The sequence below is a fragment of the Phodopus roborovskii genome, unplaced genomic scaffold (assembly GCF_943737965.1).
Source record: "Phodopus roborovskii unplaced genomic scaffold, PHOROB, whole genome shotgun sequence".
Classification (NCBI taxonomy): domain Eukaryota; kingdom Metazoa; phylum Chordata; class Mammalia; order Rodentia; family Cricetidae; genus Phodopus; species Phodopus roborovskii.
The window spans coordinates 1,714,242-1,740,007 of record NW_026126618.1 but is presented as its reverse complement, the minus strand read 5'-3'; the positions used below and the strand labels follow the sequence as shown (position 1 = coordinate 1,740,007).

At 40.9% G+C, this 25,766-nt stretch overlaps 1 protein-coding gene across 1 annotated transcript in view; it reads right to left on the bottom strand.

Annotated features, from left to right (window-relative positions):
- Nucleotides 1–25,766, bottom strand: part of Bltp3b (bridge-like lipid transfer protein family member 3B) — a 65,812-nt gene that overhangs the window by 21,713 nt on the left and 18,333 nt on the right. Inside the window, exons 2-11 of the mRNA XM_051206337.1 lie at nt 19,700–19,862; nt 18,579–18,617; nt 16,856–16,947; nt 14,498–14,687; nt 12,861–13,001; nt 11,315–11,485; nt 8,258–8,438; nt 3,123–3,206; nt 1,457–1,639; nt 726–829 (exon numbers count right to left, since the gene is read on the bottom strand). Coding sequence (XP_051062294.1) covers nt 726–829; nt 1,457–1,639; nt 3,123–3,206; nt 8,258–8,438; nt 11,315–11,485; nt 12,861–13,001; nt 14,498–14,687; nt 16,856–16,947; nt 18,579–18,617; nt 19,700–19,862 — 1,348 coding nt within the window. The remainder of the gene's footprint in view (nt 1–725; nt 830–1,456; nt 1,640–3,122; nt 3,207–8,257; nt 8,439–11,314; nt 11,486–12,860; nt 13,002–14,497; nt 14,688–16,855; nt 16,948–18,578; nt 18,618–19,699; nt 19,863–25,766) is intronic.

Here is a 25,766-nt window from a genome sequence, read left to right as displayed (position 1 = left end):
AAAGGCATTTCAGGTTCTTCCACATAGACCACTGTGCTGTAAGAAATTAGGTCTCTATGAAGAGCTCTGGGCTTTGTTCATGCTCCCCAGAGATAATCACAAATTATAATTTCCTACTCATAATGTCAGCTGATGGAGGTATGCAAACCAGAAGACTATAGGTTGGGCTGGTCACACTCAATAGTCCTATTAATGGTTAGAGGTCAGGGAAGACATTGGGTCATCTGCCTTCAGTCTACTCCAAGATGAATCCAACCACAAAAGCAATACTTCATGTCTACAGTATATATTCACACCGAGGGGCTAGGGAGGGACCCAGGGCCCTATGAATGCTAAGGAAGCGGACTACCACTAAGCTACACCAACAGCCTGAAGTTGACATCCAAAAGCCTTCCAGACTGTGCTCTGTGTATTATTTCTATGGCAGGTTCTTCTTTGTATCTTTTTCCTTACAATCAAAGCGAATGTGACAAGATTCCAGTGAGTATTGTGAGTGCAGCTCTGAACCCGGGTGTAATTAGGAGCCCCAGGACTTGAAACAACCTGCCATATTTCTCCCTTGACTTCAGTTTGTCTGATTCAAGATAATTGCATAAATAAAAGTCAGTGAACTAATATTTTCTATCACATATAATTTGCATCTCATAAAATTAGTCTAGAGCTTTAAAGATAAATAGTAGGAATAATTACCTGGGTTGCTTGAGATGAGAAGACCTAATACATACCTGGTATATATTGAAATCTGCAAGTCTAACAACGACAGAGCTGGACATCAGCTTTGCTTTGGACTGCTGGGGTAACAATGAAGATGCTTTAGGGGTCCCTTTCTCTGTGAGACACAAAAACTCCTTTCAAATCACTATGAAATTATTTCATAGCACTCTTCTGAGGTAGAGAAATCTACTACAGATGAATGCTAAATTTCTCAAACAAGATAATACATATGGATACAACAAGTTTGCTTTTGTAATGATTAATCTTTAAAACAGGAATCATATTTTAAGTCACTCATGATGTTAAAAATGAAAAATTAATAAAGCACTTGAGAATCTAAATATTCTAAGTGGATTTTACTACTATTGGTTATACTAATCTGCAAAGTGTTGAGGTAGCAGTTAAGACTCAGCAGTTAAGAGCTCACGGTCTTGTGCAGAGGAATCAAGTTTGGTTCCCAAGACCCATGTTATGTAGCTCACAGCTGTAACTTCAATGCCAGGAGATCCTGTGCTCTCTTCTCACTCCACAGGCTTTACACACATGTGCATAAACCCAAACACAAACATATACACACTCACATTATTAAAAAAAATTAAAGTGTCAGTCTATACAACTGTTAGTCTACACCTTTTGAATTTCAAACAATACTTAGAAATGATATTCATAAAAATATATTCTCATGCTCCCTTCACCTCCTCACCCCATCAGAATATTAGGGGACCATCATTTGGTGACATACCTGTTTGTGTGTGCTGGGGAGAGACATGAGTTGGGGATTTGGGAGGTGAACCTGCATTACGATCCTTCATAGCCTGTTTAAGCATTTCAACGTTGCATTCAAATTCATGTAACAACTCATTAGCCCATCCATTCTTTGTTTTGGTTGCATCACTAAAATACATCCAATGATTACAACTATCTCCTGTAAAAATGAGTAAGAGAAACTTCATTGCATGCCTGATTTTAAACTTTTGGTTTGAGAGAGGGTCTTGATTTAGAGGAGGGCTTACTATACCAGGCTTAAGTCTTTAATATTAAAAATAATAATAATTTACTTCTCTAACAAAATCAGAGCAAGACAGAGGAAAAATTCTCAAAAGTAAATAACCTAGATGACTTTCTATCTAGAACCTATCCTTGGTGAAACAAAGCTCAATTCAAAGCTAAAGATTTGGGCAATTTTTAGTAGATGCTCAATTACCTGGCAAAACTATACAGAATCTCAGAAAAATTCCAAGGAAAAAACCTTTCATCAAGACTGCTATAAAAAGTGACTGACATAGCAAACATTTAGGGAAACAACAAAACTGCCCAACACAGGCTCCAATCATAAACAGATACACGTTTTGAGAGGACAAAACAAAATCTAGATCAGGTTTCTTTGTAATGATTTACAGAAGTTTCAGGTACACACAAAAGAAAATAAAACCTGCTCTATGACTGTCTTCCCTTCTGAAAGAAGAATACTCTCCACAGTTAGGAGGCTTTTCTCTTCCTTTGAGACTGAGGCTGCATCGCTGGGCATCCTCCTGCATCCCCCTGCCCCTGGGCATCCTCCTGCATCCCCCTGGTGCTGGGCTCACAGGTTCTGCAAACCTTCCTGAATAGGACAGGCCCTGAGACACAGCCCTCCAAAAGACAAGGGGACAAACAGCAGTTTCTAAATTTGCTTGTGCCAACAGAGAAGTGATAGGTACTAAGAGAGGAGCCTGAACATAACAGTCTTGTTACTTTTTAAAACACCTGGAAATTTTATTATATTTTGTTTTCACTTTTCTCTTATTAGTGTAAATTACAAAATGAAAACAAATACTACCAAAATTCAGAGATAGGTGTGATTGTCAAATTCTATTTAGGAAAAAAGAATATATCAATACTTGATGACAAAGAGCCCATTAAATCTTATTTACTAATGAATTTGAAAATATAGAAAAGGGGGGAAATTTCCAATATCATTTAAAAATTCAAATTATTGACTAATGATTTGTCACAAATAACAAAATAATACGTGTTGCTATATTCTAGTTCTTTGCAAGTTTAAAAACATATGCTTAGTGTTTATTTAGATAAGTTTGATGCTCTTCTCCTCTTCTCCTTCCCCACCCCATTTCTCTGTGATGCTGGGAATCGAACCTACAGTCGCAAACTCGTTATTTAAGTTCCCAAACGTTGAGTGACACCTTAGCCCCAACTGGTCAATTTCTAACAATAATAGTTTCTAATCTATTTCTAGGATAATTCTATATTCTTGGCAAAACGCTGCCAGAAGAAAAATAATAACAATATCTTGGTCTCTTTTCTTCTTAATAAATTAAAACAAACGAACAATTAAATTTAAAAAAAGTAACTGGCTGTGTCATTTTAAGAGCAAAATTTGCATATGTTAAAAAAGTTATTATACATACCTGCTTTGTGATAAGGATAATAGTCTATGGTCAGCTGTGTGAAAGAGAGCTGCATAGCACCTCCACTAACACGTCTACTTGACTCTGGGAAGAGAAAAAGAAGAGAGGGCAGGAGAGGGAAAGAAACACTAAGCAAATATTTGAAACACTGAATTTATCATTAAAAGCATTACAAAACTCAGATTCCAAGTAGCAATAACCCAAAAATTGTTAACTCTGGTTTGTAACAATTAATGCAACTTTTAGCATAGCTCCACAGTCCTCATCTGAAGCTTTGAAGCCAGCCCATGAGTCCGCTCAGCAGGTTAAACGCATCAGCAAGCCCGGCTCATAACCCGAGTTCAGTTCCCAGACTCCCAAATGCTGTCCTCTGACCTCCATGTGCTTGGAGCTATTTGTTTTGGTACTCAGAATTTTTGCTCTTTTGTTTTGGTGATTTGAAAGTGATATGGTACGTGCAAAGAACATGAGTTGTTTCTGAGGTAGAGCTCTGTCATAAAAATAGATTCTGCAACAAAACCTGCCAAATGGGTGACACAAACGTGGTAATAAAAGTGTCTCGATTACTTTTCACCACCTGATGAGGTTTTTGCAAACTGATGAATATTTCCGAGCCTTTAGGATTTCACAACAGAGATGTCACTGCAGAACGACGGTGTGGGAGACTTCACCCAGTGTGCTTATGAGGGAGTAATAGCAGAAATGCCAGAGCTTAGAAAATTCTAAGCAAAAACGCTGAGTTTCACCACCTCATTTGTTACTATGCTGCAACCGTTTTTTGGTTTTTCCTTTTCAAGCACTAAAGCAGAAAATGACAACTATAAACCAAAAGACACAAAGTGGGCTGTAGAGAGCCACTGGTGCCATTCCCGAAGATGGTGCCAGTTTCCTGTCCATAAGCCAGCCGGGCGCGGATGTGCGATCCACGTCATGGGGTGACCGTTACGACTGTTGCAGGCTGCAACTGTCAGTAACGGACACAGCTCCTCTGCAACTATCAGTAACGGACACAGCTCCTCTCTATAAGCAGAGCCCTTTTTCCTCCTCAGGGTCTTCCCTCAACTTGCTGTAATGAGCCGCGCAATAAACATAGCTGCAGAAGAATCCTGTTGTTGAGCATCGTTCTTGCAGGCAAGGCGATAGCGCCGGACAAGTGGTGCCGAAACCTGGGAACCTGACATCAGCGGCACAAGGGGGACCCTTCAGTCAGCTGGAGAGGATTCAGAACTGTGGCAGACAGGTAACAAAATAAGGTAAGTTCTGATAGACATGCTATCAGGAAAGCATGTCAGAAGCAGACCGTGAAAATAAGGTAAGTTCTGGTAGACATGCTATCAGGAAAGCATGTCAGAAGCAGAACGTGACTAAAAGTTGGGTGCGCCCAAAAAGAAAAAGGCTAGCAAAGAGCCCCGAGAGACTGATCAAAAAAATAAAAATAAAATAAAATAGAAAAGCAACAGAATAATAAAAAAAGCCACAGATGGAGAGAATCTGGATACTGTACGGTATTATATTGTCTTTGTATTGTTTGACTGCTGAGGAAACAACTGTTAAAGGAAATGTTGCTGGATTAATTCAATTTATATATTTTTAAAATGTTTTGACTCCAAAATTTAAGTTCAAGAACAAGTTACTGGGGAAAAGGATTTCTATTTTTGTTTCCACAGAAAATAAAAAGCTGTGGATTCCTTCCAAACTAATGTGGTTTGAGCAAGCCAGACCCCCTGAAATAACCACTGCTTTTGCAATAGCGCAGGTGAAAGCTCTTAATCGCCACGTGGTGAAACCATTTGGAAGAGTAATGCCACCTGGATTAGAGGTTGATGTCCTAGAGCCCAGGAGAGGGGTAACTCCACTATTCCCCAGCAACCCAGGTGGGCTCCTTATTGTAATCAAAACCCAGCTCAACGTTGAGCCTCTAATCCTTTTGTGTTTGTGATTAAGCAATAGCACCTTTGCAAACTCTAGTGAGAGAATGCTATATTGTACACCTCAAGAATGCTTCTATTCTTTATGTTGGGATGGAGGAAAATTTCCTTTGGCCCTTGTGACCAGAATGCCCAGGTACGTTCCCGTTCCGGTAGAGAGCCAAGCACCATGACCCTCTTTAGACAGAGGAGAGATTTTGGAATCACTGCTGCTATCGTGGTTGCCATTACAGCTAGAGTAGTGGGAGCCACCAAGGATGCCATTGCCAGGCATTCCATTGTTGACTGCAGTTGCCTTAAATAACCTGTCAGCGAAAGTAGCCACTGCTTAATTAAAAGGTGGTATTATGGTCTTAAATCAGCGAATTGATCTAGTTCAGGAACAGATTGACACTTTGTGGCAGCACAAATAGGATGGGAATGGAAGATGACAGGGCTATGTATGACCTCTGTGCCATATCAAAAGTCAAAAGCATGCCTCAATATGGGGCAATATTTGGAATGGAAAGCCATGTGGCATGATCTTAGCCAATCACAGGCCTCCATTGATTCACGATTAAAAGGAGGATTGATGGTAGTCAGAGAATTGATTTAGTGCAGGACCAAATTGACACACTCTGGTAGCTAGCCCAACTGGGCTGTCAATGGAAATATTCCAATTTATGTGTCACCAGTGTACAATATGAAAATTATACAAGAGCTGCAAACCTTTCTAAACAACTTTTTCAGTATCTTTTAGGTGAATGGACAGGAGAATTTGATAGCCTGATGGACCAACTTCAAATGGCCATCGTCCAATTCCACCCGTGTGGACGCCTCTCTATTAGAAGGATTGTTCTCCTGGATCTCCACTGCTTTTTCCCACTTTAAGGAGTGGGTGGGTGTAATGGGGTTTGGCCTGCTGTTATATGATGGGGTGGTGCTCCTGCTCTGGTTGGTGTGTAAGCTACGTGCTCAACAGACACATGACAAAGTGGTTATCGCTCAAGCCCTAGCTGCTATGGAGATAGGCTCCTCTCCCACTGTGTGGCTAAGCATGTTTAAAAATGGACATTAATTGTCCAATAGGACAGCCCTTGCACCCTGAGTCTTCTATGACATTGCACCAGGTTAGGGTATCCATTTTTTTTTTTTTACCAGAAACAGCCCTAATGCTCTGCGGGGGTTTTTCCCATTGCACGCAGACAGGTGCTTCTTTAGTTTAGCCTACTGTAATAAATTCTTCACGCTCAGGTTGTTTGGCTTAGCACTGCACTCCGTGTTGACTCTAGCCATGAGCAGCTCCGAGAAGGGCAAGTCTGGTTGCATGTGGGTTGGTGTCCAAGGCCCCACCTCCAGGGAAAAGATGACGGACGGGTATGGCACTGACTTGGCTGACTACCAGGATTCAGGGTCATTACAATGTCCATCTCATTACTGGAGATCAGACCACTACCCTTGCCTGTTGCGTTTATAAAACAAAAAAGGGGGAGATGTAGAGAGCCACCAGTGCCATTCCCGAAGATGGTGCCGGTTTCCTGTCCATAAGCCAGCAAGGCGCGGATGTGTGATCCACGTCATGGGGTGACCGTTACGACCGTTGCAGGCTGCAACTGTCAGTAACGGACACAGCTCCTCTGCAACTGTCAGTAACGGACACTGATCCTCTCTATAAGCAGAGCCCTTTTTCCTCCTCGGGGTCTTCCCTCAACTTGCTGTAATGAGCCGCGCAATAAACATAAATGCAGAAGAATCCTGTTGTTGAGCGTCGTTCTTGCAGGCAAGGCGATAGCGCCCGACAGTGGGCAAAGAAAGTGACAACAAATTCCTTTACACACCCCACTCTGCAACCCTCCCCCTTTCTCGCAGTAGTGGGGACTGACTGAACCTAGCGCCTGCACATGCCGTGTAAGTGAGCTATCCGGGAGATATATTCCCCCAGACTTGAAAGAAAGCTGGGAGAGGGTCTAATTAACCTGCCTACACTGGCTCTGAATTCACTTTGGGGCCCACACAGGCCCTGAATTTGTGACCCTCCTGCTTTAAGGTGCCAGTGGCTGGGATTATAATATATGCCCGCTACCCTTTTACCTGTTAGTCAACTCCTCCCGATTTCTCTGATGACTGTGGAATAATTCCTTCCCCTAAGTACCTAGGATACTTTCTCAGCTTTAAAAGCAATAAAATCCAAAGGATACTCTAGTATAGGCCTGAAAAACTCGGGTCAAATATCTCAATTTCTAAGGGATCTTCGCTTCATTCTAACACTCACCGAAACGATATGTCACTGTCCCTGAGGTAAGCCTGCCTGCTGAGCTCTCCCATCACTAGTGGGCCATTGGCACTGTGACAGAGAAGCAGAAACACCAAACACAGAAAGTGTGGAACTCAGATTTTCAAAATCCACGAGCACCTTCCTGCCGGCCCTGTTACCCTCGTCTACTCAATAGCGATAAATGCAGGGTTAGGGTTCGAACAGGAGTCAGGGTCTGTACGAAAAGCCGGGGAGACAGGGCAGGAGACACAACGTTAGAACGCTGCACAGTTGTCTCTATGTGTGCAAAGGACATGGGTTCAGGGCTGGAGAGATGGCTCACAGGATAAGACCACTCACTGCTCTTCCAGAGGACCTGAGTTCAATTCCCAGCACCCACTCAGCAGCTCACAACCATGTGTAATTTTAGTTCCAAGGGATCCACTTTCTCTTCTGGCCTTCAGAGGGACTGGGCACACACCAGTGCACAGACACACTTGCAGGCAAAATACCAATGCAACACAGGTTCAGAGACAGGTGAGTTAATTACAATGCTCACTACTGGTAAATATTTAATGAACAGACTGTAGGATAAAATTTATACATAATTTCAAAAGAAAATCCTAAGTTATTTTATTTAAGGATGCCATTTGTTATTGTTGCTGTTTTCAGACAGGGTCTGAAAATCTATGAAGTACTAGAAGGCTGGCCTCAAACTCACAGAGATCTGTTTGCCTCTGCCTTTCGAGCACTGGGAATAAAGGTGTGTACCACCACATCTGGCCTATTTCCAAACCTAATTTTACCGTTAGCATTGATACCCAACAGTTAATTAAACCAGTATTAAGTAAGACAAATAAAATAAATGTTTCATTTCTATACCAACCTGAGTGACATTTAATAGATACTACATACAATAAACAATAGTTTTGCAGTCAATTTATACAAAAGCCAAAACAGTTTGATATGATTACCTTTTTCTTTTGTGTGAATATCATCACAGATGTGTAGATCCAGATGAGAAATCACCAGGTGATGGGAGGTTTCCTTAACGTCATAGTCATTGAAGCATTTTACAATTGCATCGTTTAGATCGGGAACATTGGCAGCCTGTGGGGTCTTGACGTGCTGGGCAGATGAGGCTACCGTAGAGCTCTAAAGATTCCAAACCACACTATCACTGTCTGGTCACACACAAGCAGACCTGAATATTTCCAGCAATGAACTCATGAAAAATGAGCATATCAGTAGCTCAGCTGCCTTAAAATGCCTTCTGAATTATATAAAAATCTAGATTAAACAACTGGAGAACTATTCACAATCTGACTGTAAGCCCAATAAATTTCAGTAAATATTTGTACACATTTACATTGTTCAGTCATCGATCTGTGATTGATCTTCAATCAAAGCTGCTTCCTCCTCTCTGTTTCTTCTTATTGCTAACAAAACTGTGTGTTATTAAAAGCCCTCAGCTTCCTTAGCCGTAACTTCTGGGGGGATGTAGGTACTGATTTCAATCTGGACTGATGTGTCTTTCAAGGCGTTTTCACACGACCCCTAGACTGGCCCCATTCTCTGTCCTCCTCTTTAGCTGTCATAAGTTTGACTGAATGTCCCCATAGCAAAATGCCACTAGCGCCCCGATGCCAGCATATATGGATTCCCTCTTGTCTACCCATTCCACCTGTGCAGGAAAACTGCCCTGCTGCAGCCCAGGAGGCTGCTCCCACGTTTAAAATTAGGTGACACGCACCTCCCAGCACTCAGGAGGCAGAGGCAGGTGGAACTATATAAGTTCGAGGCCATCCTAGTCTATAAAGTATGTTCCAAGTCAGCCAAGGCTACATAGTAAGATCCTGTCTTTAAAAAACAAAAACAAAAAAGTAAACATAAACGAATCAGGCTCCCCAGGAAGTGCCACACGGATAAGCATTACAAAAGTGGCAGAATGGGACAAGACTCGTCATTAGCTCTATAGATGCTTACTTATTTTCCTGGCTATAAGCTCTGTGAAACTTTATTCACTCCAACAGGCAGAGTGGATAAGGAGACTGCTTTAAAAATGGAATTTAGTACTTCACACTCCAAATTACATGCTATGATTTACAATGTGCTTCACCATATGCTGTCACTTATTCCCAATAACCCAGTCCTATTTACAGTTCATCCTAAGGTAAGTTAGCAACTCTCCTGAGCTATTCAAAACAAACTTATGGAAGTCATGAGAATCATTCGTTTCCGGCAGGCAGCAAGTAGTTCAAATCTCCTGTCTTATTCCCAGAAGTATTTGTTCCTCCTGAACAAATCGATCACAGCCTGGGGAACTGGAAGAGGGTGCCTTCCATTTTTTAAGTAGGGTAAGTGCAATTCTGGCACGAGAGAACACGTGTAACATCCAAAGCAAGCACATTCTCAGGCGGTCAGAAGAAATAAAAAGCACATTAAGGTAGAAAGCTCAGGAACTGAGTGTAGAGTGTGTGCGTGCTGTGTGAACACAGGGTCTCTGTGCCAGTGTGTGTGCAGGTCAGAGGATAACCTCACCTTCCACCTAATTAATTTGAGACAAGATCTTTCTTTGAAGGCCAAGCTAGCTGCCCACAAGCTTCCGGACTCTCCTGTCTCTGCCTCCATCTTGCCCACTCCTGTCCGCACTTCCAAGCTTGGTACAGGGGCACTGGGACTAGAGATGCTCACATTACATCTGGCCTTTTTGTGGGTGCTGGGGATCCAAACTTGGATCCTACAGATGGTTCAGCAAGCTTGGTTCTTCACTTTAAGGCACAATCCCATTCCTTATATATGTTCCTTATAAAATCTCTCCAAATGCTGCAAAACATCAGTTTGAAACTTGTGTGCTCCTATCATTCCTCCAACCTCTTCTCTTCAGTCCTTCCCTTTTATGCTTACGTAGAAGTGAAGTATTTGTATTTTATCTTTGTAACATCCTGAGGTTCTGGAAAGCAGGATCACATATTTGTTTTTTCCATTGAAACAGGTACCTATGTGCGCTTGGGAGGAGGTAGGCAGTAAACATTGCCAACGTGAACGCCACTGAAACCCTACAATGTACGCCACTTGCATGCACCAAGCTCCATCACCAATGAGCTTAGATTGCTGAAAGATATTACTGTTAAAAAAACTTCATAGAAGTATGCTTTTATAACAGCTCATAAAATTTTACAACAGGAAGTTACGAAATTTATTTCTAATTTTAACAAAACAATCAAATATACTACCCATCAGAATTTTCCATGTCCCTTCTACTAAGATGTTTATGTATTAGCAATCAGAATTTAATACTGGTAACGACTGAAGAAAAAATGCTTTTTTATTCAGATAAATTGATAGTTCTGATTCCCTATCCTCAAACCACCACTGTCCACAGAAAATTCCAACAGAAGTTTTGTTTTCAACTTTGTATCTCCAAAAAGTTATAGCTATCTATGCTGCCAGCCTTCAATGCCTTCTCTTATGATACCCAAGTTTTATTTCTATTTCCCTTTACCTCAAAAAATTTAAACGGATTTTATTTCTCCTCCTGAACAGGATTATTGGGTGAGGAGATGACTCGGTGCATGAGAGCACTTACTATAACACAAGAACAAAGATTTAAGTTCAATTCTCCAGCACTCACATGAACGTGGGGTACTGCCAACTACAAGCACCGTGAAAGGAAGGGATGGGCTCACATGGGCTGACTGCCACTCTAGCAGTGAGCTCAGTGAGAGACTCTATCACAGCAGATAAGGTGCAGGGACATGAAGCGGGAGGCCCAATATACTGCTGTCTTCCATGCTCGCACGGAGTGCACACACAAGCATTACACCATCAAATACTTCTCCACTGCCAATCATTCTATGCCCTGTACAAAGACTTCCAAACAAAACAAGCACTAGACACACAGTAATGCCATAGATAACATTATACTGTAACTGATTTAGATACAGAAGATACTTGGTTTCAGTGTTACACTATTATCTAAAGGAAATACTGAGTTACACACTGTCTTTTTCTGAGACTCTGTAGCATACCTGTGTGGGTTCAGGAGCCATACTCTTCCTTTGTTCTGTTGATTTTTCTATTGCTTCACTAAGAGACTTTGCATATTGCACCATAGCCTTCAACTGGGAATCCGTTAAAACCCATAACAAATCATCCAGTATTAGAACCAACTTAGTTGCAATGACATTGCAATCTTTTAACTGTAATAAAAATGATTTTGAAAATTAAATCAAGAATAAAATATAACACACTTACATTTATTAAAAGCATAAAGTTTTTAATAGGATTAAATGTGGGTATGGATACTGCCTCCATTTAATTAAGTATTTAGGCCTTCAAGATGGCTCAGCAGGCAAACTCACTTGCCACCAAGCCTAATGACCTGAGTTCAAAGCTCAGAACCCACATAGTGGAAGGAGAGACCAACATCCCTAAATCATCCTCTGATCTCCACTCATAGCATGGCATGTGTGCCCATCCCTGAGAGATAAATAATAATGAAAATGTAACAAATATTTATTGAGTTTCTGTAAGATAGAAAATTTCCCAAAGCTAGAGATGATAGCTAAAAAAGACTGACAAGTTTCTGAAGTTATATAACATGTGTATAATTTCTATGTGTGGTTGACAAATCATAACCACTTCTATTAACTGAACTCATTCTACTTGAGAAAGTGGAATTACGATTTACCGGATACTGACACAAAGCACATTGCAGAGTCTTTAATTAGGCCTGTTTTTGAAAGTATCACCTCCTCATTCAATTTCATCACCATATCCAGTGGACTCTTAGGCTCCAATACTCAGAATGTTAGTTTCTTCATTTATCTAAGTTATCAGCAACATCTTTTATGTCTGTTTGAAATGGAGTCTCTATGTAACTAAAACTGGAACTCTTCCTTCCAAGTGCTGAGCTAAAGGTGTGTGCCACCATACCTTCCCTTCCAGCAAAATCTTAAAGATTAAAGTGTTGGCTACCAATAAAAAAAACCACTGTAGAGCAAAACTCAGTAAGAGAAATTTCTTCTTCTTCCTCCTCCTCCTCAACGTCTTCATTTTTTTCTCCTGGTTGTATTTGAGAACTGAACTCAGGGTCTTACTCATGCTAAGTAAGCATTCTACACAAGTTACACTCCCAGCCTGTGAAACGAAACTGTAAGATAATAATTAGTCAACAAATATCTGAATCTTAAAAAGAAAAAATTGACTGGAGAGATGGCTCAGCGGTTAAGAGAAATGACTGCTCTTCCAGAGGACCCATGTTCAATTCCCAGCGCCCACACAGCAGCTCACAGCTTTACATATATATATATATGTAAAACACCAATGCACATAAAATTAAAATAAATTATTAAAAACATAAATAAAAACCAAACCTTTGCGCACTTAAATGCTCATCTACCAGATGAGGAGTGCTGTAATAACTATGCGAGCTTTCCGCAAACTTGACTGTGCCGCCAGGCTCCCTCCATCTGTCAACACTGTCTGATACATCCCTCCAGTGTCACTGTTCTACCCGACCATCCCTGCCTATTTTAACACTAACACATGAACCAAAAAGACAATCACACTTACTCTTCTTTTAAGGGTGACTCTAATTTTTGACTGGTTGGTTATTAATCGAACAGGAGCACACATAATTTCGAGATGTGAACTTTGGGTAGCATCTGCTTCAATTCGAATCATCTGCCAATTTATTTCTTTAAATGTCAGAACCTAAGGAGAAAACAGAGATTAGGAGGGCATACTTACGCAAAATGAGGAAGTGTACATTTATGAAAGCAAATGAAAAATGTAGCTTCCCAACTAATTTTTGTGACATTCTAAAAGTACTCACCATGCTACCTGTATACTTCACCAGATTCAAAAACACACATTCAGGGTTACAGTCATCTGTACGGCAGCGACTTCACCAGATTCAACAACACACATTCAGGGTTACAGTCATCTGTACGGCAGCGACTTCACCAGATTCAACAACACACATTCAGGGTTACAGTCATCTGTACGGCAGCGACTTCACCAGATTCAACAACACACATTCAGGGTTACAGTCATCTGTACGGCAGTGACTTCACCAGATTCAACAACACACATTCAGAGTTACAGTCACCTGTACGGCAGCGACTTCACCAGATTCAACAACACACATTCAGGGTTACAGTCATCTGTACGGCAGCGACTTCACCAGATTCAACAACACACATTCAGGGTTACAGTCATCTGTACGGCAGTGACTTCACCAGATTCAACAACACACATTCAGGGTTACAGTCACCTGTATGGCAGTGGCACTTTCCCTTAGGAAACAGCATAAACAACAAGCAGCACTAGAATCATGACGAAAAGAGTGTCTGAATAAAATTCAAAAGGAGCTAACGGCAATTACTGTGAAATGCCGGCCTGAACTTCATCCCTGGAACCCACACATATAGGAGACATGTGACTCCACAAAGTCGTTCTACGACCTCCACATGCATGCCATGGTGCACACATACATACATACACACACGCACATGCACACACACAGACACACACACTTGCAAAGATATAGACACTTATATAGGCATAGACACACACAAATAGTCACACATGTTCGCACATGCATATACATACATGTACGTACACACATATACACGTGCTTGCGAAGACATACATACAGAGGCATACACACACACGCAAATTTTCAATTACTTCCATAAGGTGAAAGGTGTATATAGTAAAATATTAGAATACCAACATTGTATAATTAAATTATTTAGAATAATAGAAAGCATACTTATAAGTCCAGAAGAGAAAATCCACTACAATGTGATTCTGAACAACCATAAATGTAATTATTTTTTTATTTTAGAGAGAGACAGTAAATACACACCTAAGTATAAGCATGTGTACCATATGTGCATGTACCTATAGAGGCCAGAAAAAAGTCAGATTCCCCCTGTAACTAGTTACAGGTGTCTGTGAGTCTCCCAATACAGGAGGTCCTGGGAACCAAACTCAGCAACAGCATCAAGAATTAGCTGCCAAGCCATCCAGTTGTCTTTCAAATTGATTTTGTGTGTATGTGTGCTTACGTGTGCATGTGTGTGCCTCAGCAGGAGACTGTTCTCTCCTTCTATCCTGTGGCTCCAGGGATGTAATTTAGGCCATAAGGCTTAGCAGCAAATACCATTACCCACTGAACCATCTTGCCAATCACTGACTGTTACCTCTCCTCTCTGTGGGTCTTGAACACGAGTAGATCTCAAGTCTGCATGTTCCCAGTGTGTGTTGACACTATAGATTCGGAGCTGAGAAAGTTCAAAGGAGGCATTGAAAGCTTTTGCTCCAATCCTGATGACAATGGAATTCACAGAGACAGTGATTCCCTCAACCACTTTTTCAGCAAAGCCATATTCACTGGGCAAAACAAAAACAAAATAAAGTCATTAAAATGATGCTAATAGTCTCACACAGGTCCACATATGCGATTCCCTAATATCTACCTCACATTTCTAAAGAAATAAGTCTTACTATATACATTTTTCTACTTTTCTTTCCCTCTTTCAATAATCATAAGTATTACTCATCTTTCTCCAATTCTTTCAGATGCTAACCAATCTAAAAAGAAACTACAAAATATAACATTGAATCCATACTATAAAATCTCAAAAGTTTCTCGACAGAGGAGAAATTATAAAGTTAACATGACAGCCTGTCACTGTCACTTACGGTCCAAATCTAAGCTCTACAGCCCATGAACACAGCTCCCCCACCATCTCAGCATGGGAAGGATGACATCATAGAGACACGCCACGCGGGGAGCAACAGGTCAGCCTGAGCTGGCTCTCTCCTTCCCGTGTGCATCCCGGAGCCCTCATCTGGTAAGCCAGTTCACCGGCTCCTACACAAGTAATATTTTTAAGATGTACTTTTATTTTATGCATATGAGTATTCTGCCTATATGTATGTAAGTACACAGAGGCCAGACAATGTTCGAGCATGAATTTCAGAAGGTCATGCACAGCTGGCATGACCTTGGGTGCTGGCAATCTAATCTGGATCCTCTGCAAGAGCAACAAGTACTCCTGGGCCATCTCTCCAGCCCCATAAACAAGTTATTCTTAAAAATCTATTTCAACTTTTCAATAAAGCTCTATGAAATAGTCCACATGCTACTATCTTTTTTCTTTCTTTCTTCCTTTTCCAGTTTTTTGAGACAGGATTTCTCTGTGTAGCCTTGGCTGTTCTGGAACTCACTCTGTACACCAAGATAGCCTCAAAAGAATAGAGATCCACCTGCCTCTGCCTCTCGAGTGCTTGGTACCAGCCAAGATACCAATTTTATAGTACACCCAAAGGTCTCTGTAGACCAGGCTGGCCTCAAACTCATAGAGATTTACCTGCCTCTGCCTACCACATCATTTAACTTTTAGGAATAACAAAAGCTCATAGGAAATGAGGTGCAAAGAAATATTAATACTCTAAGACCCCCTAGTGGTTGCCTGAATAATCAAAGAGCAAGTATAACAACACATGGTAACAAAAGTTATGAGAGGCTGGGCAGTAGTGGCACAAGCCTTTAATTCCAACGCTTGAGAGGCAGGTGGATCTCTGAGTTCAAGGCCAGCCTGGTCTACAGAGCAAGTTCCATGACAGCTAGAGCTATTACACAGAGAAACCCCATCTTGAAAAACCAAGGGGAAAAAAGTTATGAGAATATGGATATTCTTAAGATAATTTTGTTTTTAAACAGGATCTCAAATAGGCAGCCAAGGTGACCCTGAACCCCTTATCCTTCCGCCTCTGCTTCCTGACGGCTGGGATTCCAGTCATATGTTATAATGTAATACTGCATAAATCCAGGGCGTGGAGCATGCTAAGTAAATATTCCATCTACTGAGCGACATCCCCAAGTCAAAATATCCTTTGCTTAGCACACCCTTCTAGTAACAGTGTAAAAAAATATGTAGGTTTATACAATAAGAGTAAATAAAACAAACAGCTTATATATTGTGATTTTTGTGAGCATTACTAGGTAAAACAAGGCCCTGATACCTGACAGATGAACAGATGACCCAGGCAGCTGCCGAAGGACTAACTGCCTGTACAGCACAAACACACTGGACAAAAGAATGATCCGTATCTGCAGCTAAATTTCATTCTTTCATGACATTTATAATGGAATAGATTTTCAAACTTATGAATTATTTATTTCCAAAGTTTTCCATATAGTATTTTTAGACTGTCACCAGTCACAGCTAACTGAATACATGGCAAGTGAAACCACGATTAACTATAGGAATAAAAAATTAAGAGATATCTGACTTACAGAATACCTAAGTTCTTCCACACTGCCCTTGGCTATTCATTACTATTTAACAATATGATAATCAAGAGAAATGATGAATCTTAAAAATAACCTGCTACTAACTAACTGTGGAGGCTGTAATAAGGAGGTGGCGTAAGCAGAGGCTATCTGAGGTGAAAGAAATTTATATTCTTCCTGTCCTGCTGCTGCAGATAAGAGCACTGCCATAGAGAGGAACACACTGTGACAGCCACACAGAGCAGAGGGCATGGCTTACCTCTGTCCTGATGCAGTTGCAATTGGTGATGGACCGTTAGGGGCTCGTGGCTCTTCACACGTACTCATTTCCATGACGACTTTATCTAGAGACTAACAAGAAATTCAGGAGTCAGACACTGATGTGCACTGTGGAAGCATGAAGTGCATTTTCTCTTTCATTTATTTAGGCACAAAGCAAACAACTGTAAAAATGCGAACAGGAAAAAAGCATTGAGTCCTCCCTGAGGCACTGATACCCTGGAGGGAAAGGTTACATACACACTCTGAGGGTCTGGGGGAGAAAACACAGAAGCAGCCACTAACTGATGAGGCCACTAGGTTTGATGGAAGCATAATCTCTAGTCCCATTTGTATCATCTCATTACCGATAAAGTACATATTAATGAATGGGACTGAACTGCATCGAAAGGTCTTATCCTGAGACTAAACAAAATATGAAATGAGCAGAGGAAACACTCCCATAAGAGGAGAGTTATCTTTTCCAAATAGTTATTTTCTTGAGATGTATCTAATGCCTGTAATAGTGAGTATTATCTAGAACATCCTTTTATATTTTAAATACAGCATGCATCACTATCTGAAATTGTCTTATTTTACTGTTTATTTGTTCAGTCAACCTCTGTTAAAATACACATTTCTTCAGCTCAAAAAAAAAAAAAAAAAAAAAAAAAAAATGTGATTTCAGCCAGGCAGTGGCGGTGTACACCTTTAATCCCAGCGCTCAGGAGGCAGAGGCAAGCGGATCTTTGTGGGTTCACAACTAGCCTTGGTGTACACAGTGAGTTCCAGACAGCCACAGGGCTACACAGAGAAATCCTGTCACAATAAAACAAACAAACAAAACAGGTGGTTTTATAAACAATATTTATCTAATGAGGCTAGGCTAGGGGTAGGAATTAACACGTTCAAGTACACCAATTCAGTCTAGAACACCACCCCAACATTATGGAATAAATGACTGGTAAAAAGGATGGCTCAGTTAGAAACACCTGCCACAAAATGTGGACAGCCTAGGCTTCCAGCTGAAACTTCCGCATGCCCGCCATGGCACACACACAGATAACAACACTTAAAGGGTTCACCGCAATGAAAATCTGCTAGTAAAGCTGATTGGACAAAAGACCAACGTCACGAGGGCAAACGTGATGGAGAGTCGAAAAAGACAGAGAAGCGGTTTGTTTTGTTTTGCTTTTGTTTGTTTGCTTGCTTTCATCTGATTTGATTTTTTTTTACTTTCTTTTGGGGGAGCCTGCAAGGCTGAGGGGAAGATCTGGGTGGCACTGGGAGGTGAGTGCACTTAGGGAACATGATATGAAATGCCCAAAGAATCAATAAACAAGTTACGTTAAAAAAGGATTAAATGATCTATCTATTTACTCAATTTTCTTTACACAGTGAAGTACATTATAGAGCATATGACTAAACTTACTGGACCAAGGAGAGCAAACACACAGAAAGTGTGACTGAAGTAATTCTATAATACGTCAGTGAAGAATTACAAGATGCAATATGCCAACTGGATACAATGTTCTAGAAATAAAAACTTTAAAATCCCTCTAAATTTAAAGTTCAAGGTTCTCATATAACAGCAGAAAAAAAATTAATCCCCCCAAAATTAGAGCAAAAATAGATTGAAAGTCCAAGAAACAAAATACTAATATTTATAGAACAGTTAATTTACACGTGTAAATGCTTATTTTTGAAACAATTTCAGTACTCACCAAACAGATGGGATGTGTTTTCAATTTTGTCCATGGAATCTACAAATAAAATTTTTTTCTTTAAAACGAATTATTAAAAATTAATATGAAATACTAATCAACAGACATGTCTGTATATAGAAGATAGGCAGCAACATCTCTCTAAAAATTATTCAACTATTGAAATCTGAGTATCTATGTTACATAGGAAAAATCATTGAAATTATCTAAATAACTTACATTTTTAACAGTCCTTAAGATACATTTTAATTACATACTTTAAAATTTTTCCAGTAAAGCATAACTGTTCTGCTTATTAATTGTTTTAACCTTAGAATTCCAACCAGTATTTTTGCAGCTTTTCAAAATAAATTCAAATTATTGATGGAAAATGCCAACTACAACAAAGAGACAATGTTTCAAATATACCCAGTCACATCTTTGTTAATATTTGGGTCATAGACCCAAATTAACAATGAATACCAAAGGATACAGAACACTTTTCTGAAGGAAATACAAACTTTATTTTTATTTTAAAAAAAAATAAAAACACACATTCGCATGAAATGTCTCTCCCAAGCAACCTCTCAACCTAAGCTTGGTCTCTAACAGCAAGAAGTTATACGTAATGACATAAGATTAGAAACAAATGTCAGTAGGATAATTTGAACAATGTTAACAATAATAAAGTAAGTAGAAATCCTTTGTAATTCTCAAAATTACAAAGAAACTCATAAAAGGAAATAACACTCTAAAATACCATGATGTCTACAGTAATAAATGATCAATCTTACCTTTAAAATGAAGTATTATAAATTTAAATCGTTTCAATTGACAATGAATCCTGAGGGGGAAGGCCTACCACTGAATTTATGCCAAAGTGAAGTAGTTAATTTATAACAAATTAATTGTATTAAAGTATCGATAAAATTGTTTTAAACAAAACATAAAAACAAGTTATTAATATACTACCTCAATTGCACTCATAAGGGATAAATGATCATTTAGGCAGCTATTTTCTGTGTAAATTTTAGGAGTAAAATGCTTCCTTATGGAATGATGTGAGGTTAAATGTTTATTTTAAAGGGCAGAGAAGAAACAAAATCGGACAACATGAGGAGAAGTCTCCTCAGACACCTTACCCTGATGGATGCTTTATTACAGAACACTTTGTTGATAGCCAGCCATGTAGGCAGATCCAGCATGTTCTGGAGCACCTCCTCATCCAGCTCCAGGTTCTTTAGTTCTCCTTCTCCCTTCAGGGTGCTTAGGTTGATTTTGTCAGGAGACAAGTTTTTGGTGAATCTGAAAGAAAACATAAGTTACATTTATTTTGGTGTTAGTTAATGTACCCCACACCCTAGCTAATACAGAATATTAAAATGGAATAGCAACACTAAATACCAGAAGACCACACTGACTGGATTTATTTTACCCATGTCCACCGTCTTTCATTGTTGCTTTGATCTCTCATAGCCACAGCTCCCTGATATTAAGTCTACAATTTAGGGGCATATTCTTATAAACAGCTGGTTCTTACTACCTGTCAAAGTGGATGAAAATGTAGTAAGTATATACCACTGGTTTCCAGGCATTATGTAAGGCCCTACCATTTTGTTCACTGTAGACTCCATCACAGAGGAGAGGCGATGCTATGCTATTAATCCAGATACAAGGTAAGGGAATTGAGGGGACCTTCTAACAGCAGCTGGCATGGCAGCAGATGTCAGTCATCGTCCTCAGAGCAATGTTCAAAGGTCCCAGTATTCCTCTCACATCACCTGGCTACTCCCAGCATTGGAAACCAACCCAGTACTTCAGAAATAAACCCTGGCACATACATAGTGTTTGTAAGCTTCTCAGGAGCAAATTACACAGTTCCACTTACAAGTTGATTCCAGTGTCCTCGAGGTAACTTCTTTAAAAATCGAGCATTTTAAACTCTGCGTTAACTGTAGCAGCACCCACTACTGTCCTTTCTAGGTTTAGCAACAGGAATTCAGATAGTGGAAATGCAAAGTACTTATGAACGTGCTAGAAGCGAAAAGGACAATAAACCTTGAAAGGCACATGAACCAGTCAAAGATGGCGCCGAGGGGAAGTCAAGAGGGCGGAGTCCTGAGATGTTTACAAAAAAGGGTGATTGGTTGCCAAGGTCAAACCAAATGAGGTCACTGCATGAACGAATGGCTCCTGTTCAGTAGGTAAAGCATAGGGCGCCTAAGCCCATCATAGGTTGACCTTTAAAACCATTAGCCGGCTGTTATCCTGACCTGCAGCTTTTTGCTTTAAAAGATGCTTGCTATGGGGCAATAAATGAATTCCTGCTTGACTGACTGTCTCCAGGATCCTGGGTAGCGGGGGAACGGGCAAGCTGTGTACTTACCCTTCCTCAGACCCAGCTCAGCCTTCTATGGTTGGGCTAAGACCCTGCAAACCTTGACCCGTAATTAAAACTCTTTATTATCTCTTTTTCTAAGAAGATTTCTTTAAAGGTTTGAAGTATTAAGGGCTGGGGATGTGCTCAATGGTCAAGTGCTTGCCTACCATGCGTTTGATTTGTTCACATGGCTTTGCAACCAACAGTTTTTGCAATGAAGCATCTATACGAGTTATCTGTGGACCTTTCCTATTTTCATTTTTAATTTCATCTCTGCTTCTTAACATATTGCTTAAGGTACTTCAACAGTGCATTTTATTGGTATTTTTAATTAGAAACAAGTTAATATAATAGCGAATGTGTTATAAGAGTTTACACAGGATGGGGGAGAAAGGAGTGGGGTTCAGATCTCAGCACCTACAATACGCAACTCACAAACACTTGTAGCTCAGGCTCCAAGAAATCCACCACCTTCTGCTGGCCTCCACAAGCACACCCCCGCCATGTGTTCATGCATTCACACAAACACAGTTCACATATATACAAGTACAATCATAAATTAAAGTCTTTTGTAAAGTGTGTATGTGTGTGTGTGTGTGTGAGAGAGAGAGAGAGAGAGAGAGAGAAGAGAGAGAGAGAGAGAGAGAGAGAGAGAGAGAGAGTTACAGACAACTGTGAGCCACCTGATGTGGCTGCTAGGAACTGAACTAGTGTCTTTGGGAACAGCTAAGCCATCTCTCTAGACCAGTAGCTCTCAAGCTTCCTAATGCTGTGACCCTTTACTACAGTTCCACACAGGAGGCAGGACAGGACTCCACGACATTGTCCTCTGACTTTCATATAAGCATGTGGTACCAGTGCGCCTCTCACCCATGCATACACATCACACACAATAATAATGAATGAGTATTTTTAAAGCCCTGTGACTGTGACTGTGGAGAACTGGAATATTCCATTGGGAGCAAAATTATCTTGGGCTAGCTAAGCCTCCTAACATCCATTCACTGTCCATGTCTGTGTTTCACTTGATGCCCTGTAACTCTTGGGTAAATCCATGGGAATGCACAGAGACCACTCAGTTCCACCAACCCAAAGACTAAGCATGTCATCACACATCATGCCCAGCCTACAGCAGAGATCTCCTCCACTCTGCTGTAATCTGCCTACCTAGTGTCTCCACAAATGTATTTATGTGTCTTGGTTTAAGGTTTTCTTTGCTTTCTTTACTTCAAATGCTTCACGAAACTGCATCATGCTGGAACATGGTATTTGGGGTACCCTAAGTCTGTGACCTGGGCCGTGGTCCTGACAGCTGTGATTTGTTTGTCAGCACTAGGAAGGTCAATGTTCATGGAGACCAAAACCAATAATCACTGTCATAAAAGTATTACATTCCACATTCAGAATTTAGTACTCAATCTCAAGAACAACCAGAAACTAGTGAATAATTACATAAGGATGGAAAGTTGCATGTTACACATATTTAAGCACATCTCACCCTTTGGAGTAGCTTTGCCAGACTGACCAACAGCAGCTTCTAGGAACATCATTCTTTTCTTTCTTATCTATCTATCTATCTAGATAGATATCTACCTACCTACCTACCTACGACAGGGTTTCTCTGTGTAGCCCTGGCTGTCCTGAAACTCCCTCTGTAGACCAGGCTGGCCTCAAACTCACGGAGATCTGCCTGCCTCTTATCCCAAGTGCTGGAATTAAAGGTGATTAAAGACCTGCACCACCGCTGCCTGCCTACCAGGCTGCCATCTCAAGTCCCAGAATGCCTAGATCTTCCTCCACCAAGCAAACTCTACTAATATTTACCTTTTTAATATACAGTGTTCTGTCTGCATGTGTGCCTGCAAGCCAGAAGAGGGCACCAGATCTCATTACAGATGGTTGTGAGCCAACATGTGGTTTCTGGGAATTGAACTCAGGACCTCTGGAAGAACAGACAGTGCTCTTAACCTCTGAGCCATGTCTCCAGTCCTCTACTTCTCTTTTATGGTGTGGTACTATAGTCTGGATGGTGAATGTTTCCCATGGTGTGATACTGAGACACTGAAGAGGTGGGACCTACCCGGGCAGTGGTGCACAGGTCTTTAATCCCTTTAGTCCCAGCACTCCGGAGGCAGAGGCAGGCAGATCTCAGTGAGTTTGAGGCCAGCCTGCTCTACAGAGAGAATTCCAGGACAGCCAGGGCTACACAGAGAGACCATGCCTCAACATAACAAAACAAAACAAAACAAAACAAAATAACGACAAAAGAGGCAGGGCCTAACAGAAGCATCACAATGACTTAGAGCTGCTGAGAGAGAGAGAGAGAGAGAGAGAGAGAGAGAGAGAGAGAGGCTAAAAACATGAAAACCCTGACAGCTGGGCTCTCGTTTGGCCTGTCTGAAATTTCAGATGTGATCCCTGCTGAAATCTGCACACAGGCAAATCAATCATTTAAGGAGTAGCTGCATAAAGCTGGTAATACAAGTTTGATCAGCCTTAAACATACTCATCCTCTTTCAACTCCTTCCGGATTAAGGTCATCAAGATAAAAGGAAAAGTATTTTCAAGATCTGCAAGGACATTCAAAGGTTAGTTTTTTATCTCAGGTTCTACCTGTCCTGGAGCAGCATCTAGAAGCTTCTGGTCTTTGTTCATAACTTGAAGTCACCTTAGAACTCAGAGACAGATTTTCAGGCAGCTCCACGGTGATTCTGCCTTCCTCCCTTTACCCTCATTTCCCACTCTACCCCCACCAAGTCGGGTGGGAGGGGGGGACTACTCTCTATTGACTTCTCTAAACCCTGGAAAATCCAGAACCGAGATGAGGGCCAGTTAGTCCACCATGTGACAGACTAATTCATGCTCCCCTCACCCCTGATCTAGCTAACTCTCTTGTTCCCGCTCCCACTCTCTCTTACTCCTGGTTCAATTGCTTGTTCCCAACATATTCTCCTGCCTTTGCACCTGGTGATGCAGCCAGGGATCAATCCGGAGTCACTTGGACCTGAGTCTTCAAAGCTAAGTACTTCCCACGTAGCCTGTGTCAGGTTCTCTGACACAGTGACAGACTGCCAGCTAAAAGACTCAGAAACACTCCCAACTACTCCAAGCGGTCAGCCTACTTCCGGATGGTTTGCACTGTAACAACAGCACCAGTTATCAGAAGTTGACACTTCCGTCAAGGACTGTTTTGAATAGTTGTATAGACTTCATCTCAGCTAGTAACTCTCTGAAGTGTGTATAATTACAGCCTGCATCCTAAAAGTGGAGAGGCTGGGCTGGCAAGATGGCTCAGCAGGTGAAGGCATTGCCACCAAGCCTGAGAACCTGGGTTCAATGTCTGGAAGCCACATGGTGGAAGATGAGAACCGAGTTCTGCACGCTGTCCTCTACCTGCCACATTCACTCTATAACACATGCACATACATACACACAGCAAGTAAATCAATAAATAAACAAATTTTTAAAAATTTAAGTGGAGAAACTGAGTCATTTGGAAGTTAAATAAGGGGCTGGATAGATGGCTTGGTGTTACCCTTCAGAGAACTCCGGTTCAATTCCCAGCAACCACCTGGCAATTCACAACCACCTGCACCTCCAGTTCCAGGAGATCCAATGCCCTCTCCTGGCCTTACTGGGCACCAGGCATGCACACGTGAAGGCAAAAACCCATACATATGAAATAATGAAGTATTTTTTTACTTTTAAAAATGTTAAATAACATGCTCACAGACATACAAAGGGCTACGGCCAGGAACTAAATCAGGCACTCCGGTTTGTGAGCTTTAACGATGATAAGAAGCCAGAAATACACACTTGAGAAAAAGACAGCATCTTCAAAAAGGGTGCTGGTTAAACCAGAAGTCTACACATAAAAGAATTCAAATAGAGCCAACTTATTGCCCTGCCCAAGACTCAACTCCAAATGGATCAGAGACCTCCACATGAGATCAGACACCCTGAGCCTGTTGTAAGTTCTCCTGCTTGTGTTTGCATAGTTGAGGGAGGAAATGCCAGTTCTTTAAGGGGTCCGGGAAGTCAATAGAGAGCTCTGCATCCTAGGGACAGGAGGAAATGGCATTTCCACATCCACACTTGAAGAGGTCTGTTTTTACACTCTGAAACACAAAAATATTTTCCCTTATACATTAAGAGCAAATACTTCTAAGAAATAGTTTCCTATCACTTATTTTATGGTGCACTGTTCTAGACTATAGCAGATTCTCAATCTATAAAACTTCCAAACTTAATTTCTTTGATACTGCCCAGGCTGGTCCTCCTGAATGAATACTAGGATTATAGGCAAGCATCAGTATGTCCAGTTCATGTGGAATGGATCCAGAACTTCACACATGCTAGGCAAGCACTAGACCAACAGAGCTACACACTCAGGCCTATGCCGTTATATGTTTCAGATGCTTAGCTTTCAGAGTTTATCATCAACTGATCTGTGGCATACCTGATAGACAAGAAACATTACACATATGGGTTACCAGGCACACTTAAGTGTTTACTCTCTAATCATGTTTTGTTTTTTTTTAAATCAGGAAAAACTGTTTATCTCTGGAAATCATTTTAAGTGTAGTTTGCTGGGGTTTGGTTTTTTTTTTTAATTATTATTTTATATGGGTATTTTATCTGCATGTATGGGCACTATGAATTTGCCTGGTGTTCAAAGAGACTCTAGAGGTATACAGATCCTCTAGAACTGGAGTTACAGATGGTTGTGAGCCACCATGTGTTGGGAACCAAACCCAGGTCCTCTGGAAGAGCAGCCAGTGATAACTACAGAGCCATCTTGCTAACCCAGAAAAATTACTTTGTATGTG